At 38.5% G+C, this 19,123-nt stretch overlaps 2 protein-coding genes across 2 annotated transcripts; one reads left to right on the top strand and one right to left on the bottom strand.

Annotated features, from left to right (window-relative positions):
* Positions 1 to 587: 587 nt before the first annotated feature.
* LOC131427846 (DNA-directed RNA polymerase II subunit Rpb4) lies at positions 588 to 1,341 on the top strand. Its single transcript, XM_058591390.1, has 3 exons — positions 588 to 762; positions 822 to 1,002; positions 1,062 to 1,341. The coding sequence occupies exons 1-3, from the start codon at positions 699 to 701 to the stop codon at positions 1,234 to 1,236; spliced, it is 420 nt and encodes a 139-aa protein (XP_058447373.1). The 5' UTR covers positions 588 to 698; the 3' UTR covers positions 1,237 to 1,341.
* Positions 1,288 to 18,853, bottom strand: LOC131427845 (gamma-tubulin complex component 5). Its single transcript, XM_058591389.1, has 4 exons — positions 18,261 to 18,853; positions 16,455 to 18,203; positions 1,449 to 2,655; positions 1,288 to 1,386 (listed from the first exon to the last, which is right to left on the bottom strand). Exons 1-4 carry the CDS (start codon positions 18,339 to 18,341, stop codon positions 1,343 to 1,345), a joined length of 3,081 nt encoding a protein of 1,026 aa, XP_058447372.1. The 5' UTR covers positions 18,342 to 18,853; the 3' UTR covers positions 1,288 to 1,342.
* Between the last annotated feature and the right edge of the window lie 270 nt (positions 18,854 to 19,123).

Raw genomic sequence — 19,123 nt, 5'->3', positions numbered from 1 at the left:
GCATTCGCATGTAAAAATCTGTATAATACAGATAAATCTGTATAAATGGCATCTCTGCGTGGGAGCTCGAATGACAGATACACTTCAAACAAGATTAGGCAAAACTAGGTTGGATTAGTTTTAAATTACCCAAATTTATCTAGACTAGTTGGGATTAAAAGAGATTAGAGAAAATTGTTTTGGAATGACATGAGTTTATTAGTTTGAGATTGTCTAGAGTTTAGAGTGATTTGCCCCTTGGAATCAATTGTTTATGCTGTAGAACCAATGGTTTATTTTTTAGGGGCATCCTTGATAATTTCCTAACAGAAATTAAAACCAAACTCAAAATATTCATTGATGTTTTCCTCTGTTTGCTTTCTGTAAATTTGTCAGTTTTGCGAAATCTGTTAATTTTGAAAAAATCTTTGATCTGTGACGGAAAATCTGTTTTAGCAAAATAGATGAAAAAAAATTTGTGGCTTATTTTTCCAGAAATCTATGAATATGGCAACTCTGCTTCCGTTCCGTGTAAGATAATAGCTCGTGTAAACCAGTCTGAACAATTCGTCATTTTTATTTATAAATTTCTGAGTTTTACCCCACTGTGTTGCTTCTGTCAAAAAATCTATATCGAACGCTTGTCGCCTTGTTTTGTGATTTGCTCTGCTGCTCATTTTACTATCATCAACTTTTTTTGTTATTTACAATATTAAATCATGGCCGGTTACAACCCAATCGACTTAGTTGAAGAGGACGCAGCAGACTTGCAATTCCCTAAAGGTAATGAAGCGACACTGTTGAAGTTCACGTTTTCTACTGACAATCTAACTTTGCTCCAGAATTTGAAAATGCCGAAACGTTGCTGATCAGTGAAGTTCATATGCTGCTAGAACATCGCAAGAACCAAAATGAGTCCTCCGAGGAAGAACAGGAGTTCTCCGAAGTATTTCTCAAGACCTATAACTATACCGGTCTATTCCGGAAGTTCAAAAACAAGGAAACCATCGCCAGTGTAAGAAGGTAGGGAAGTGAAGTACTGATGGAGGTTTCGAAGTTTTATTAGAACAAATCTATTTCAGTTTGTTAATGTCTAAAAAACTGCATAAGTTTGAATTGGCCGCTCTGGGGAATCTTTGCCCTGAGGCTCCGGAAGAAGCTAAGGCTTTGATTCCTTCGCTAGAGGGGCGTTTCGAGGATGAAGAGTTGAGACAAATATTGGACGATATTGGAACCAAGCGAAGCTTGCAGTATTGAAAGGGTGCTACGCAAGTTTTTCTTTTCTCCTTAAAAAATTTTTGCTATTTGTAAGATACAACAATGAATAAATATTTTATTCGCGATTCTGCAAAACTTACAAAACTTAGTAAGGAATATTGTAACTGAGAGCATCCGCCAGTGCTGCAACTGTAAAAAAACACATTCTGTTATTTTTGTTACTGCAATCAGTTGACTAAGGGTATACTAACGATGTGCTTTATGCTTGGTATAAACTTCTCTGTTGAAAAGTTCCGCTAGCTGCTGGTGACACTTGCAATAGGTCATTTCTAACATGCCAACTTGTGCATTGCTGATGAAATCTCCAATCATACTGTTATCCTCGATATCTCCACGGGCGTCCATCTCCGAGTAGACAACATTGTTGTTCCATTCGTCCCGTACGATATGAACTAAGTTAAGCAGACGAATGATGCCTTCCCGGAATAGTTTACTCTCTTCCCGCTGGAAGCAATGTTCGTAGATCGTGCTGATGTAGGATTGATGGACGGTAATCATGTCGTTGAGGTTATCGGCGGCATCCAAGCGCTCATCCAACTGCATGCCGAGTGATTGTAACACGTGGGTCATCAGGTGCGAGTGAATGCACTGAACCGTAAAGATCATCCAAAATTTCAACATCGCCAGTCGCTTTAGATTCAAATCTAACACACACGGTTCCTCATAAGGCGGTCTACGCTTGTAACACTCTGGATAACGCAAAGATTCCAAGGTACAGAGAGCCCATTTTACCTTCAACAGAAACCGGAAAATGCAGTTATAGCTAGTCATGGTCTCTTCGTTTATCATATTGCTGAGATCATTGCTCGGATTGTACAGAATCCGAAGTTTATCAATCGCATCCAGCACGGTTGTTGTTTCCGCTTTGTACTCGGACAGAATTTCGATCGTAAACAGCGAGGTCATGTCGGTAAATCTCGAAGCCAGTATATCGTTCAGCTGAATTGTCAATAGATAAGGATTGGCCCAGTTTTCCCCCGCCTCTATTCGCCGAAACAGATCACTATAGAAGTAATACATCAAATCACTCGCTTCCAGCAGCAGTACTTTTCTAATGTTCTTCAAATGATTCAACACCAGAAACTCTTCTTTATAGATAGTGGTGACGAAATGGTTTGCCGCTTGCCGTTTTGTTTCCATCAGGTTCTTGATGGTGCTGAACAATACCTGTTCCAGTGGGAGCATCAGATGTCGTGATATCGAATTCAGGCGGCTGTACAACGAGTAAGCATTCGTCAAACAATCTACCGGTGGCTGGGACGCCAGTTGAGCTTCAGTTTCATCTTCTGAACAAGCCAACCGAAGGGAACTATCTAAAGCCATCATCAGCAGTTCGTCGTCACAGATTTCTTTGATTTGATTGCGCAAGTTTTGGAGCTTCGATGTTTTGGCCGTCTCCTAGAACAATTTTTTTTAATGTGCATTAGTATTAGCAAAATGAATAGAACAAACGGAGCAAAGTCTTGGCATTACATTCCTTTTGGTCTTTCTGTTTCAATAGATTTCGCAACTGATTCATAGCGTACAGAATCATTGCATGACTAGTACTACGATCCTACTGCCACTAAGAATCCTTACAAGTCGAGGCTTGAAAATACGACAACTGGCTATGCATTGAACTGCCAACCTGGGGTAAAATGAATAGAACAGCTGTACGTTATTTGGCAGAAAGGTCTTTTCAAACAATTTCGGTCCGGTTAAGTGCCGACACAGTTCCGTACAAGGACGGTAATATTCCAACGCACACCTCAATGCGTTTATTCACACATGTACGAGCCGTTTCGTGTCGGTACTGAGCCGGAAACGTGTTTGTGGCGTCCGTGCACGGAACTGTACTAGCGCGGAACCGCAGGGATGCCAGGTCATTTTTTTCAAAAATCTGTGATCGAACCGGAAATCAGTCTGTGCCAAGTCACATCTTATAGCAACATAGTGGAACTACACCAGGCTTCCTTCAACTGGTGCTACAGTCAATCGCAAATTTGAGGCTCCGTTCCTCAAGCCTAACCGCAGGAAAACAACAACTAGTTCTCCTGTCACAATATCCTGCTGTGGGACGTTCGCAGTGTGAGTTTTACTTCAAACAAGAACGATTGCGTCATTCTGCTGCTGGTCGTTTGCATTGAAAAGAAATACAACGAAAAGTGGACAGTGACGGGGAACATTAGGGAAAGATGTTCGGTTGCCGGCAGTGTTCGGTTGCCGGCACCCCACCGTAACTTTTGACAGAAAGCAGATAGCGTCCTTTCGACAAATATCATGTGTGTGTAATAGCAGCACGTTATTTTTGTGCCAAATACCGAAGAGCATCAATCGGAAAGGTGAGTGGATTAAATATTTATGAAATGAAATCGATCTATTTCGTGATTTTATACCGGATGCTATCAAAATTTTCGCAACCAAAGATTTGTTTTATCATTTTCAAAATGTCTAGCGATTTCGGTTACCGGCGCTCCTTTTTTTTCGACAAATCGTGAAAAATTGTCAGTGATATGCAGGCTGCTGTCGGGACAAAGCAAGTCAAAGTTCATACAGCAGATGGACCGGCAAAGAAAAAAACGTGGAAGACCGGCCAAATCAACACCAGGCTCCACCTTACAAATCATCGACCAAGTGAGCCAAGGCGAAGTCACCATCGGACAATGAAGACTTTTGTCCAAAACGCTTCCAAAAAGAAAAAAACTGTTTTTTCTTTGAATAACTGCAGTCTTTACTTATATTTTTTTCCATTTTTAATTAAATTTCTTGGGGTGCTGGTAACCGAACACCTTTTTTGAAATTGTTATGTCAGGAGTATTTAGTACATAACGCGTAATATGAGAGCACTCAGTTTACTGCTTTATTGAGAGTGTGCTCTCAGTTCTGAACTACACGTCAATGGTGTCGGAAGTGCCAATAGTCGGTGTTAAATATTAATAAAAAATTATAAAGTGAAATAAAGTTTTAATTGTACAAATGATTTAAGAGGTGTTATACATTATAGTTGGCGACGAGGAAAAGGTTCTCAAACGGATGTTTAAAATCTAGAGTGAGAAGCGTAAGTATTTAGAGATTTTGCAGGCGACAAGCCAGAAATCTTGAGCCGAAGAAAGTGTGCTGGTGATATAGTGTAAAAAAAAATAGTGCAGATCTCTATTCAGGCCACTTTTGAGCGAAGAATAAATTGAATGTGAAAACCTATAGAGGAAGCATTAAATTTTCAACAACTGTGTGCATTCTATTTTAATTGTAACAACCATTTTGTTCCTCTTTTTCAGCCCCTACTCTGTGTTTCTGAAAAGTAGCGTCCTCAGAAAAGCTCGTAGGAATTGAAAAAAAAAAAAAAAAGAGCGAACCGGTACGGTCTCAAGTTTATCTACCTCTCACCGATAGAATAACTCACGCAGGCTGAGATACAGACGGTTGATCAGTGAGTGCGGGAGTGAGACGGAAATAGTAAGCTGCTATAATTTGTTGTCATCGGCATATTTTCCAACGAAAGTGAGTTGCCCTCAAGCACTAGGTCAAGGTCAAACCGAACTGAAAAGTGCAGTTGCATTGCTTTACCGTCAAAGGTTGTTCGTTTGGTATAGTTCATCAACTCGTAAGTCTCCAAATTTTTCTTTTCTCTTTTTTGTATCTATTGATTTAAAAAAAAATATATATATATATATATATATAGAAGGATGGCAATGATCGGATCTTTGGATCATTATTTAGCAGGAACGTCGTTTTCCAATTATATTGAACGACTTGAATTCCTGAGTCAACTGAATGGATGGGCGGAAGAGAAGAAAAAGTCAATTTTGATCGCTCTCTCCGGTTCTGTAGTCTACGATGAGCTGAAGTTAATATTTCCAGCAGTTGAACTGAAAACATTAAAGTATGATGATATAGTTAAAAAGCTTAAGGAGAGGTTCGATAAAATAGAGCCTGATATGATGCAAAGATACCGTTTTTATAACCGATTCCAGGGGTCAGATGAGTCAGCTGAAAATTTTATTTTAGCGATTAAGCTACAAGCTGAGCATTGTGACTTCAAAGAATTCAAAGATACAGCTATTAGAGATCGTTTGATTATGGGTGTTTTTGATAAGGACTTGCAGAGATCTTTGTTATTGGAAGAAGATTTGGCCTTAACTACAGTAGAGCGAAAAATAGTGAACAGTGAATTGGCAGGAAAAAGAGCTAGGTTAATTAATGCGAATAAAATAGATGTCGATGGTGTGTTAGCAATAAAGAACCGTTTGGGACGGAGAGAAATTTTTGACAATGATCGTTATAATGATAGACGTTTTAGTGGACAGCATAGGAAAAATGGGTACGGTTATAATGAAAATCGTGTTAGTTTTAGGCGCGATTTTAGGAAAAGATCGGCTTCTGCCAGTAGAAATCGGAACTCATATGCTAGTGCTATTTGTAATTATTGTAAAAAGAAGGGCCATCTTAGAAGAGACTGCTATAGTTATAAAAACAGAAATTCAGTCAGATTTTTAAAAAATGATACTAGGGAAGAAAGCTATAACTTCAAAAGGTCTAAAGAACGAGATTCTTCTGTTGAGACTGATGGCCTAGAGTGCATGATGATATCTACAATAAGAAAAAATAATGATCCGTGCATGGTGGAGGCTGTTGTTCAAGGCTGTGTCTTGAGTATGGAAATTGATTCAGGATCAGCGGTATCGGTTATAAGTGAAGCGGATTTCCAAAAATTGTTTAGTAACATACCGTTAGTCAGCAGCAAGCGACAGCTTGTTGTGGTGAACGGTAAACGGTTGAAAATCTTGGGGGAGATCGATGTCAAGGTGAAATTGAATGGCTTCGAGCACCAGCATATGCTAGTGGTTTTGGAATGCCGTAATCGATTTGTTCCCTTGATTGGTCGTTCTTGGCTTGATTGCTTTTACCCTGATTGGAGATCTGGCTTCGTATCCGTGTCTTCAGTTAATAGCTTGACTGATGAGAAAGGTATTGAAAAAGTTACGGATTGTTTGAAATCAAGATATAAACAAGTTTTTAATAAAGATTTTTCAGAACCTATAGTGGGCTATGAAGGTGAGCTAATTCTGAAGCATGAACAGCCGATATTCAAGAAAGCGTACACTGTGCCGTTTAAACTGAAGGATAAAATGCTAGAGCATTTGGACATGCTGGAACAGCAAAAAGTAATAACGCCTATTGAAGCCAGCGAATGGGCTTCGCCGGTTATTGTTGTCGTGAAGAAGGATCAAGATATTCGCATGGTTGTTGATTGCAAGGTATCTTTGAACAAAGTTATTGTACCGAACACTTATCCGCTACCGCTAGCTCAGGATATTTTCGCCACTTTAGCGGGTTGTAGGATTTTTTGTTGTCTCGATTTGGCTGGAGCTTATACGCAGGTTCTTCTTTCAGAACGGTCCAGACAATATACTGTGATAAACACTATTAAGGGTCTTTTTATATATAATCGACTGCCACAAGGTGCTTCCAGCAGTGCTGCGATTTTTCAAAAAATTATGGACCAGGTCCTGTGTGGACTGGAAAAAGTAAGCTGTTACTTGGACGACGTCCTAATAGCAGGTGAAAATTTTGACGAATGTTACAAGAATTTGAAACTAGTTCTTGACAGACTGCTTAAAGTAAATATTAAGGTTAATTTTAAGAAGTGTAAGTTTTTTGTCACAAAATTACCTTATTTGGGACATCTCATTACGGACAAAGGTTTGTTGCCTGCGCCTGAGAAATTATCCACGATAAGTGAAGCTAAACCGCCTACGAATGTAGCAGAGTTAAGAGCGTTTCTAGGCTTGATTAACTATTATAACAAATTCGTTTCACATATGTCAACTAAGTTAAGAAGCTTATATGCTTTACTGACTGCTAATGTTAAATTTATTTGGACAAAGGAATGTCAAGAAGCTTTCCAGAATGGAAAACAGGCCTTGTTGAAAGCAAACTTACTGGAGTTCTATGATCCAAATAAACCATTAGTGGTTATATCGGATGCTAGTTCGTACGGATTGGGTGGAGTTTTAGCTCATGAAATTGGGGAAATAGAAAAACCGATATGCTTCACCTCTTTCTCACTAAATGCAGCCCAAAAGAAATACCCGATTTTGCATTTGGAGGCATTAGCACTTGTATGCACCATTAAGAAATTTCACAAGTTTCTTTATGGACAAAAATTTAAGGTGTATACAGACCACAAGCCTTTAGTGGGCATATTCGGGAAAAATGGAAACAATTCGTTGATTGTAACCAGAATTCAGAGGTATATTTTAGAGTTGTCCATATATGAGTTCAATATAGTTTACAGAAAATCTTCGCATATGGGAAATGCCGACTTCTGCTCGAGATTCCCATTGCAGCAAGCTGTACCTCGAAGTTTGGATATCGGTGGCATAAATAGTTTGAATTTGACAGACCGTTTTCCTCTAGATGTTGGACTAATAGCGAGCCAGACTAGAAATGATACACAGCTGACACACATCAGAAATTTTATGGAAAATGGGTGGCCAAAAAACCATTCCTGAATCCTTTAAAGACATGTTTTCGCTAAGAAATGATTTGGATATTGTTGAAAATTGTTTAGTCTACCAGGACAGGGTCATCGTTCCGGTGGCTTTAAGAGCTGGTATTTTGAAAATGTTACATGCCAACCATATTGGTATGGTTAAAATGAAAAAGCTAGCGAGGAATACTGTATTTTGGCCGGGAATAAACAATGATATAGAAAACTACTTGCGAAAATGTGAGGCTTGTATCAAAATGGCAACTGTTCCGACTAAACCTAGTCACAGTAAATGGATTCCAACGACTAGACCATTCAGCCGTTTACACGCGGATTTCTTTCATTTTGATAGGAAAACATTTTTACTTATTGTAGACAGCTTCTCGAAATGGGTGGAAGTAGACTTTATGCCACACGGAACAGACGCAAGAAGGGTCATAAATATATTTATAAGCTTCTTTGCCAGGTTTGGTCTTCCAGATGTCGTAGTCACTGATGGGGGGCCGCCTTTTAATTCTAAGGAATTTGTTTCATTCTTAGAGAGGCAAGGGGTGCAAGTCTTAAAAAGTCCTCCGTACAATCCAAGTAGCAATGGACAGGCGGAGCGCTTGGTACGGGTAGTGAAAGAGAGTTTCAAAAAGTACATGCATGATCCAGAATTACGGAATCTTGATGTGACTATGAAAATCAATTACTTTTTGATTAACTACAGAAACCAAATTGCCACTTCCGACGGTTTCGTTCCCTCTCATAAAGTATTTGCATACAAGCCAAAAAAGTTGCTAGATTTGATTCACCCTTCCAAACAATACAAAAACTTTTTGGAAAAGCCTAGTCCAATAATAAGTCCTACCACCCCTAAAATCGATCCATTTCTTAGGCTAGTGGAAGGTGATAAAATTTATTATAAAAATTTTAAAAAGACAGATATTGCGAGATGGATTGAGGCGAGATTTATAAAACAATTATCTAATAACACTTTTCAAATTTCGTTTAATAGGAACATACTTATGGCTCACAGGAATCAATTAAAATTGGCAAACAATGTGATGCAAACGTCCAGACTGCTAGTCCCAGAAGACACACCACATGGTAGGAAGCGCAGTTGGAAGGATGACCTTGAAGAACCGTTACACGGAATACCTGGTTCGTCTACAGGGCCTTTCAGAGGATTCTCTGACTTCGAACTGTTAAAACCTACTCAAGAAAAATTACCAAAAACGAACCGTAGTCCGTCAAAAAAGAGCACTGGAAAACGCATTGTAATGCAATCGAAAGGATAATCATCAACAGCAGTGAAGTCTGCAATCGAAAGGATGATCTTTGGATTTACACGAATTTTGCATATCATTATTATAATAAGAAGTTTAATCTCAAACATCGTTTGAATTTATTTAAGAGTTAGTTAATTCTTCAGAGGGGAGAACTGTTATGTCAGGAGTATTTAGTACATAACGCGTAATATGAGAGCACTCAGTTTACTGCTTTATTGAGAGTGTGCTCTCAGTTCTGAACTACACGTCAATGGTGTCGGAAGTGCCAATAGTCGGTGTTAAATATTAATAAAAAATTATAAAGTGAAATAAAGTTTTAATTGTACAAATGATTTAAGAGGTGTTATACATTATAGAAATGAATTTTACTAAATTGATATTTTTTTTAATCCAATGAATCAACTAAGTTTCTAAATCAGTTGTTAGCTAAGGCTTTAGCTTTCCATTGACGTATAGATGTCCGCATAATGTGCACTTAGTCAGAAGTTATGAGCTTAAAATAAAAGGGTGCCGGTAACCGAACACTCTCCCTTACACAAAATGAACCCTTCTAATGGCTCTAAATGTTGTCTAAAGAACTATTAAGATTACTTCTTTGCAAATCGAAGTTAAAAATCATCAATTTAGTGCAAATCTAGAATAATTTGATTAGCTTTGTGCACTTTTCGCTGTACGAAAGTCACACCAATCAAATGCGAATAAAACTAGCATTTGGCTGCATCGCATTCGAGTTGCTCCGACAAGTGTTTAGTATTGCAGAGATGTCCACAATTTGGCTCTTCTAAAAGCCAAAAATGAATCCCGTATAGCATTTTGATAGTTCTTTTCCACTGAAATATTGAAATATATGAGCGATTTTATGACTTATGTTAAGATTATATTTATGGAATACAAACGTAATCTTCCGAAACCAAGCGGTCCTTTTCAGAACTACAAAATCTTAATCGGTCAAACGGTAGGGGAATGTCGTCTAGGTTGGACCACTTCTTAAATATGCCTTGTATCTTTTGTTTATATTGGAATATTCTCAATATTGATGTCTTATTTGAAAGTTTGGACCGTCATTTAGAAACGTAATGATGCCTTTCTCATGTACATACAAAATTGTGGTATTCTATTCAAAAATTTTCTCTTCGATTTTTGAAAAAAAAAACTAAGAGATTGTTTGTGCATTAACTAGTATAACATACAGAATAAAACACTGCTTTGCTCGCGTAGATCACCCTTGAAAAAAACGAAGTGGGTTCACTATTATATGCACTTCCGGCAACGGAACCCGAGAACCGGTATAATCAAAGTCGGTTCGTACGGCCACCAACTAACATGACATACACACTCTACTAGTACGCACTCTAAATTACGATTTAAATGTTTGTTGCATCCAAGAATATTTTAAGTGACGGTGTACAATATTGAACACACTTTACCCTATTCTATATGGGACCGGAAGACCTTTCATTTGAATCTAAGTTTGTGGAAATCGGTCAAACCATCGCTGAGAAAAGTGAGTGAGATCCATTTTGGTATATATGACCACTATTTCCGGTACTTCCGGAACCGGATACCGGGAGCCAGGATAGCCGGAATCGGTTTGTTTGGTTGCCTACTGATAATGACTATCGATTTGTGTAGTTTTGAGACCAGTTTAGAAATTTTTTTCACGTTTTTTGTTTCGCCGGTTTATGTGACGGTGTACTATATTGAACACACTTTACCCTATAACTCTGGAACCGAAAGTCGGATCCGGATTAAATTCAGGAATTCCGTATAGGACCACGAGACCTTTCTTTTGAATCTAAGTTTGTTAAAATGGGTTCAATCATCTCCGAGAAAACCTAGTGAGATTATTTGACACACACACATACAAACACACACACACACACACATACACACAGACATTGCTCAGCTCAATGAACTGAGTCGAATGGTATATGACACTTGGTATATGACAATTTTCACTAGTCGGTTTTTCAAGTGATTGCATAACCTTTGTATATGAGAAAGGCTAAAAGTTATAAACAAAACGAAAAAATTGAAAAAGTAGTCTAGGTTGGGCAACTAGTGATTCTGGACGAAATATGTACTACACTTATTCTAAATGAACAAGTATGAAACTATTTATTGTTATTTTAATTTAACATTAATCAAATTAAATGGACTAATATAAAAATTCTGATTCGACTCCAAATAAATGATACAGAGGTCTTGATCCTCATCCCCAGAAGAGGTTTGTAGTTTTTAAGGCGTCGCACTTCAGTTGTTTTTCACGCAACTCTGCATGGCTCTCTGGAGAAGTTAGAACAGCGCTTTTCATCGGGTTTTTGCAGAGGTCCGACCAATCGTAAAAAAAAGTAGGATCATGGAGAGAAGACATCGAAGGGGCAGAGAAGAACTTGCTACTTCTTCGTGCGTATCAGTAGAACTAGTTGCTTTCCCGTTCGGGTCAATTCTATGGGTATTCAAAACTGTAATACAGTGTTGCGAGTTCTTTTCTGTAACAGTTCGCTCAATCTCTCGTCTCGAAGTTGAGCGTGGCAGATTGCACTGCCCTGCAGCAACTCTTTTGGATTTATTATCCAACATTACAGACTTGAGAGCCCAAGAAACGTCGTTCACATTGAGTTTACCCTTTTCAGATGTACGCTTATTGCGAAAAGTTCTGAAAACAAGCGAAAAACGGTTTCAACACTATTATCACACTCTACACAAAAAAAAGTTATGTGACTCAACCCTGACTACACAAGTGACCCAACCTAGACACTACACGCGAACAGGTTAGAGAAATGAAATTTTCTCTTGAATAATTTGTTAATGATTAACCACATAATGGAAATAAATACTTACTTTAGAGATGACATCGTTTTGGTTCAAGCTTTGAGCTGTTTTTCACGGTTATTCTGAAACTTTTAGGAATGCCGAAAACAAGACAAATGTACAAAACTTTCATAAAACATTCTCCGTGACAAACAATGCCCTGAAAAGTTTGCTGTCATTGAGAATAATACTTCCACGATAAAACACCGATGGGAGCACGTGTCAAATATGTAGAAGAAAAAGCAATGGCCCAACCCTGACGACATTCCCTTATCAAATCAGTTAAGTTACCTACTCCAATTGTTTTTTTCTTGTAAACATTCAATTGGGGATAAAGATTTCATTTTATTTTCTTATAAAAAAATATACATTACATGCAGAACTAATTGGCTCAAGTGGCACGTTCCCCTGGTTATTTGGAGATTTGTGCCGAAATGCACATATAATAATACCTTCAAACCCCGAGAGGATTACGATTCGCAATATGTACGAGCGGAAGTAAGCACCCCATACATTCCTTTTGTGGAATTTGAAACAATCTGCAAAGCCTTTCAGGGTCAACACTGAAAGAATTCATTTACTCCAGGAAGAATGATTATCCCCTCCGATTACAACTCCCCACATAAGGTGAGAAACGATCAAATATCCTTCAATTTTAGCTCCCCACACACAGACTCAACCCTGTTTGGAGAACCAAAATCCCGGATACTTATTTGCGTCAATGCAGGACAGTTACGTATCAGATGATGTGAAGTACTGTAATCGCACTCACACAAGTCACACGAATAATACTCAGTACGCTGAACAGTAGCCATGTGATAGTTGAATTTGCAATATCCAGTCTGAGCTCTGGCCAGAATATTGCAATGATGCTTGGAAAAATGCAGTAGACATTTTGACATTATCAGACTCAAATCTGGTGAAAATGACTTTGTCTGAGCGCAAGATGGCAAGCTGCAAACAGTAGCTGGACTGACGAGTCTAAGACGAAACGTAAAGAACAGTAAAAACGGTTATAGGCACAAACATAGGCTAACCCCTAAATGAGTAGCTGGAATGTTAAGATGCATCCATGAACGAATCTTGTGCTTTATCCAACTAGTTGACAGTGATAAAGCTGGATCTTTCATTCGTGGAAAGCAGCTCTAGCCAACTCATCAGTCCATTCATTTCCAGTGATACTAGAATGGCCAGGCAATTTTTACTTTTCCGTGCATCACGCTTGGCTGTATATCGTTTCCAGAATTAGAACTTTCAACGGCGGGTGAAATCCCATCTGCATCATCCGTCTTATGAAGGCCTGTCTCGTACGATGAAAATGCAATAGTTACGTCATCTCGCTTTTGAATCTAGGATACTTGAGTGAATTACATAGAAATGATGTTAAAACTGGCAGCACTGAAGCGACCTACTGAAAGCGGTTAGATCTTCACTAAATTTCTGTTTGAGCTGTTAGTAGAATATACTCATTAATAGTACTGTTGTTGTACCGTTGAATTTCACTATATCACGTCATTACACTCTCACAAAGTCACTATTTTCACAGTCACTATTTTTCCGAAAGTGTATCAAACGTTATAATACAGACACGTATTTCGGAATGCTATTTGCATCCTTCTTCATCCTTATAAAACCGATACACTGAAGAAGGATGCAAATAGCATTCCGAAATACGTATCTGTATTATAACGTTTGATACACTTTTGGAAAAAAGAGACTGTGAAAATAGTGACTTTGTGAGAGTGTAATGACGTGATATAGTGAAATTCAACGGTACAACATCAGTACTATTGGTTAGATCTTGTTGGGCGTTTAGCGTTTGTTGAACAACATACTAATGTCGTTTTTGCTTGAGAAAACTGAAACTAACGAGGGTAGTTTCAACAAACAAACACTTTTAATGAAACTTTGTTGATTTCGCAGATGTAAAAATCAGGTTCGAAACTGACTCGATTTTCAGTTCAACAACGTTAAAACTAGGTTCGAAACTATCTTCAATCAAACTGTTTGACAGCAGTTAGGATGGAAACTAGGTTAGGTTTGGCATCAAGCGAAAACGACATAAACGAAATACTCGTTTGTTGGAATGGTTTGTTGTTGTTTTCTTTCCTACAAAAACAAGTGTGAAAATTGAGTGTTTTCTTCACATAGAAAGGAAAAGTGTTGTTTTTTTACGCAAAATAGAAGTATTCAACAAGGAATCTACACGGAACCGCAAAACAACCTAATTTCTAAGTACATTCCACTCAATTTGGGGGTTCCGTTCAATAACCTAATTTTATGTAAAGTGGCTCTAAGTAGTTTCCGTAAGGCACATGCAAAAATATTTAAAGATGAGTTATATTTACTCTACAGTTGAGTCGTATTGACTCAATTTCAAGTTGGTACGGTGTACTTAATTTTAACTTATTGAATGAAACTTTCGCTGTTGGGTGGTTTTGCTCTTTGTATCAATTAATAATATTATATCACCATTTGATAAGAAATATTTCTACGTATTGATTTGAATGTTCATAGCCATGTACTTTTAATTGTATATCATTGAAATGTTGATTAATAGATAGTAGTGTCCTATTTTGTCTGCAAAAATATCTCCAGCATACCGGATTTCCCTGCCATAGTCGACGATTTTGAAGGAGTAAGCGATATATCAAAGTAAAAGCATCGCTCTGATTGGTCAATCGGAAGCACGCGAATCTATAAATATAAGCAAAATTATGGCTAACGTTTCAGTCCTACGCGTAGCATGCTAGATGTAGGTTGTTGCTAGACAGCAAGACAAAAAATGCCATAAAACGATTTGAAGCTTTAATAGATATGCTTTGATCTTGTGTCATGCAAGTTCGGATGAAATTGGTAAATTTTGAGTGCATATGATTAATTTCTAATTTATACAGAATGAACTCGATAGATAATGAGAAAAAGTTTATCGCTTCAACCGAAATCGCAGAATGGTAGTAATGGTAGAGAAACGCTATAAAAATTACTGCTTGTATACAAAACTTGAACACAAGCTTGGCGAAGAGAAGCTTAAATATCGATATCCGTATCGCAAGCGTGTACAAACCTAAGACTACAAACATATAATTGCATACATTTGGGCTACTGATGTAATTTCGTCGGCTACAAAACAAATCACGACAAATTGAGTCTATATTCTGGGTTCGCGTGTTTGGTGTTAATACCAAATAAATTTCAATCTAAGCAGACTCTCGTGCATTTGCGGATTCAAAAGTGTGAAGATTAATTGAAAATGATGATCATTAGAAATTTTGGTTACCTTCTTCCACATCAATGGCTCGAACCCCATGGGGCTGATCCTTGTAGTTTTATTTTCCGGGAAGTGTTTATTCAATATTAGAAAGGAAAAACATAGGTAATTGGAACCTTCTAAATTCTCCAGTAAAACTAGTCTAACGGGGTTCCAACTCCTCATATTGAAAATAGACCTCTGTCAGCCGGGTTTGTTGAACGAAAAAATGGCGCTCGGTTCAATCGACGACCAACGGTTCAATGTACTGGACCAACGTTTTTGTCTTGAAGTTATTAAATTTGTAGAGGGAAGAAGTTATTAAATTTGTAGAGGGAACAAAAACCGTTGTAGCAAAAACCGAACACGAGTATTAAAAAGTTATCGGGTGTGAAGAATCAAAACTCAAACCTAATATTAAAAGTTAGAAAAGGCATAGTTAAAATATGACTAAATACGTTGATTTTTAGTATACCGAATCATCGTTCATGGTTCCGAACAGTCACGTACCCAGAGGGGTGGCCCGAGGGGCCCTGGCCCCTCCCGAAATCAAAAACATATAATTATTTAAAATGTCTCAGACATGTGTTACAGAAATAACGAGACAGTAAACGTAACGAAATGTAATACAATATCAGTTCCAGTGGAAAAGTTTAAAGTGTATGTTAAAACAGCCGTAAAAGGCACACCGAGATTCAATAACATTATTTTTTTAATCTTTGGGCCCCTCCCGAAATGAAATCCTGGTTAAGGGCCTGGTTCCGAAAGTATCGTAAAAGTGCTCGTGTGCTCCAAACCACTCCAATTTCTCAGAAAGAAAGCTAGACCGATTTTCGCAAACTCAGATTTAGATGAAAAGTATCGTTTTCTTGATTTGAATTATATCCAAATCCGGCTTCCGGTTCCGGAAATATAGAGTAATGTATATATTATTGATACCTGTCGAAATTGAGCGATAACGCAAAAAACGTAAAAAGTCTTCTAAATTTGACTCAAAATTGTTTTAATTTATAGGTTATGCTAGTTGCTGGCCAAACGAACCGACTTCAGCTGTACCGGTTTCCAGGTCTTGGTTCCGGAAGTACCGGAAATAGTGGTCAAAAACTCTCTTCATTTGCTCAGACAGTTGAGTAGATTTTCACAAACTTATACTCCCATAAAAGCTAGGTACAGATTAAGCTCGGATCGGTTTAGAATCGGTGGCTACATCTGATTCGGTTCCCCTTTTGGAAATCATACTGAATTTCGAATCAAACTTCAGACGACAAGCGAACCCTTGGCTAGACTCGGCGGCCGATAAGCAACTGAGGTACTAGACTGTCAACGAAAAGTATGCCCAACAAATTTATGCCAAATTACGAACGCCCAATTCCCAAGTTGAACTCACCTTCGCAATCATGTCCATTTGCACAACATCATCGCATGTACTTTCCGGAACCACTTCGTCGTCTGTTCGGAATCCCTCGAGAACTTCCACAATTGCCTCCAAGAAGCCCACATAAACCATACTATCTTCCGTTTCACAACCACTTCTCAAGTCGCTTATCCGATCAAGTCCATTCAGGATATTCAACGTGTATCCCGCGGCGAGTGAGTGATGCATCAGCAGCTGTATTATCGTATCATTCTCAATCACTTCCGAAATGGCAGAGCTCACGTAAAACGAGCGCTGCTTGCACTTTGAAAATAACCGTGCCCGATAACCGGTCACCGTGCTGGCATCTTCGGCGTAAGTTTTCTCCACCAAAAATTCCTCCCGCCAGTCGTCCAAGCGGCCTTCAGTCCACCAAATGTCAATGATATTCATGTAACCTTTCAGAGTCGACAAGAGTAAGGCAAAAGCTAGGTTCGTCTTGTCCAGGTTACCACTCAACTTTACGCTTCGGAACAAGCCCGACAGTAAATGTGCCACCGCGATGTGGGCTGGAAATTTGGTCCAATCGAGAACCGAAAACCGATGAATGTCGTTGAGATTCTTTAATAGTTGAAATTCTGGTTCCAGATCTTGAAACAACGTAATAATTGTAAAAATTCGATCCTGTTGCTGAGTAATTTTTCGACTCTCCAGTTCAACCACATTTGCTTGCAAATGATCGAGAAAGTTACGAACTGCCGATGCATAGCATTCAAAGCTGTACGGCGCTGGAATGGGTTTGCTGGTTGCTTCCGATACCCTGACGCAGAAATTGCGCAACCGATAGACAATGGTCATGTGCTCGGTAAAGTTTAGCAAAAATGTGTGCAAACCTCGCTCGGTGGCACTGGAAAGCGACACGTTCGGGTTGATCCAAACTTGATCGTCGTCGATTCGAAAAAATTTGCAGTTGACCGGATTCACGAACATCCAAAGTATTTCCCGCACCAAACAGTATTCCGACACGGTTGATACGGGGTCCGGTTTTATGAAACTATGCGAAGCCTTCAGAATGGTTTGATTCCAATAATCACAAAACGCGGCTCCTTCGTGTGTACTGTTAACCTCTGCTTTCGCCTTAGAATCCTTCCACCAGCAATTCTGAACGTTTTCCTTAAGCCACTTTTCTGACATGGAACCATCGAACTTTACATAACCCAAATCTCGCTGAGGAGGTTCAACTCTACCGAATACGATTACTTCTTTGGACACATCTAATTTTTCAGCATCGACAGCAGTGTCGAGATGTTTCTCTTCATCACCTTCTGAATCGGACCAATCGCTTAACTCCGAATCGTCATCCGAATCCTGAGTCCGTGTGTTTATGTCGCAGGCTCGTAGTTCCTCTAAGAGTTCAGTTTTTTCATCGTCGTCCAATAGAACGGTAGACTGAACATTGGTCTCAACTAAAGCGATCGGAGACCCACGTCTCAAGCGTTCCTTTAAAGCACCAATGGGATTGTGAGCGATGGTCATAAGAAATAGCAAAACTGACCACTGGATGTCGTGCTCATAATGGTTCACACACACCGGATCACTTATAAACTGTTCAAATACCGTACGGAATTGTTCGGCCTGCTTTTCCATATTGGAAATTCGTAGATTCTCCATCAACCCTTCGGCCTTGCGCCGAATTTCATGGCTGTTTACTGAAATGAAGCGATGATTCCGAATTGTTGACAATGAAAACTGTTGACAAATCGTGAAATTCTCCTCCGTTTCCTGTACAAAAACCTCGATAATCAACAGAATTTGATTTTAAAAAAACACGAAACTTACATGAAAACCGGTCAACGATCTTATAAGTTCCGATACTCCTTGCTGAATGCTAGCTTCGCGCTGTTCTAATGCTTGAGACATTCCGGAAATTTTGTGTTGATGAGGCACTATATTTTGCGATACGGATTCACAATGGCCTAAGCCAGTTTTAACAGAAAATGAACAGAACACCGATTTTTTTTTTTTTTTTTTTTTTATTTGCTGTGTCACTAACGTGACAGGCTAAGGCCAGTGATGGCCCATCTTGCCTTTGTATTGTTTGTTTATAATTTAATTTTGTGTTTTAATTCGATTGTGTTTTTTGCACTTGTGTTGTTCATTTATTTTCTTGTAGGTTATGTTTGGTTGTATTATTATTTTCGATTATTTTATATTTTTCGATTGTAAATTCTTTTACATTGACTCCCGATGATGTTTCGCGGCGTCGCCACACGGATCCACTCTAGGACGAGAAAAAATTTTTCTTCCGCGAACAGAAATACACAAAATTTTATCGCACTAGTGCGAAACGATATGCTAACACTTTAAGAGCTTCACCGGAAGTCGAACACCGATTTTCCGGAATTGACCCAAATATCAACGCAAGAAATAACAATATCAAACAAAATGTTTTGATTAACAGCTGAGTTTGGCACTAACATACACTCACATAAATATTCAAGTTCGATTTACTTGAAAAATCGTGTAAAACAGTTCGAAACGTCAAATTGAATATTTTTCGTTATGAACATGAATGTTTTTCGAATTTCCCCTAAAATAAACATACCATCACATTCTATTTACGTAAATTAACCAAACGTCAAGCAATCTACGTCAATTTCCAGTGAAAAAATTCGGTTTGGAAAATAGCGAACTGTGAGTCC

This window comes from Malaya genurostris, chromosome 2 (assembly GCF_030247185.1).
Source record: "Malaya genurostris strain Urasoe2022 chromosome 2, Malgen_1.1, whole genome shotgun sequence".
NCBI classification, from domain to species: Eukaryota; Metazoa; Arthropoda; class Insecta; order Diptera; family Culicidae; genus Malaya; species Malaya genurostris.
The sequence above is the reverse complement of the archived record's forward strand: the minus strand, read 5'-3'. Positions and strand labels throughout refer to the sequence as shown.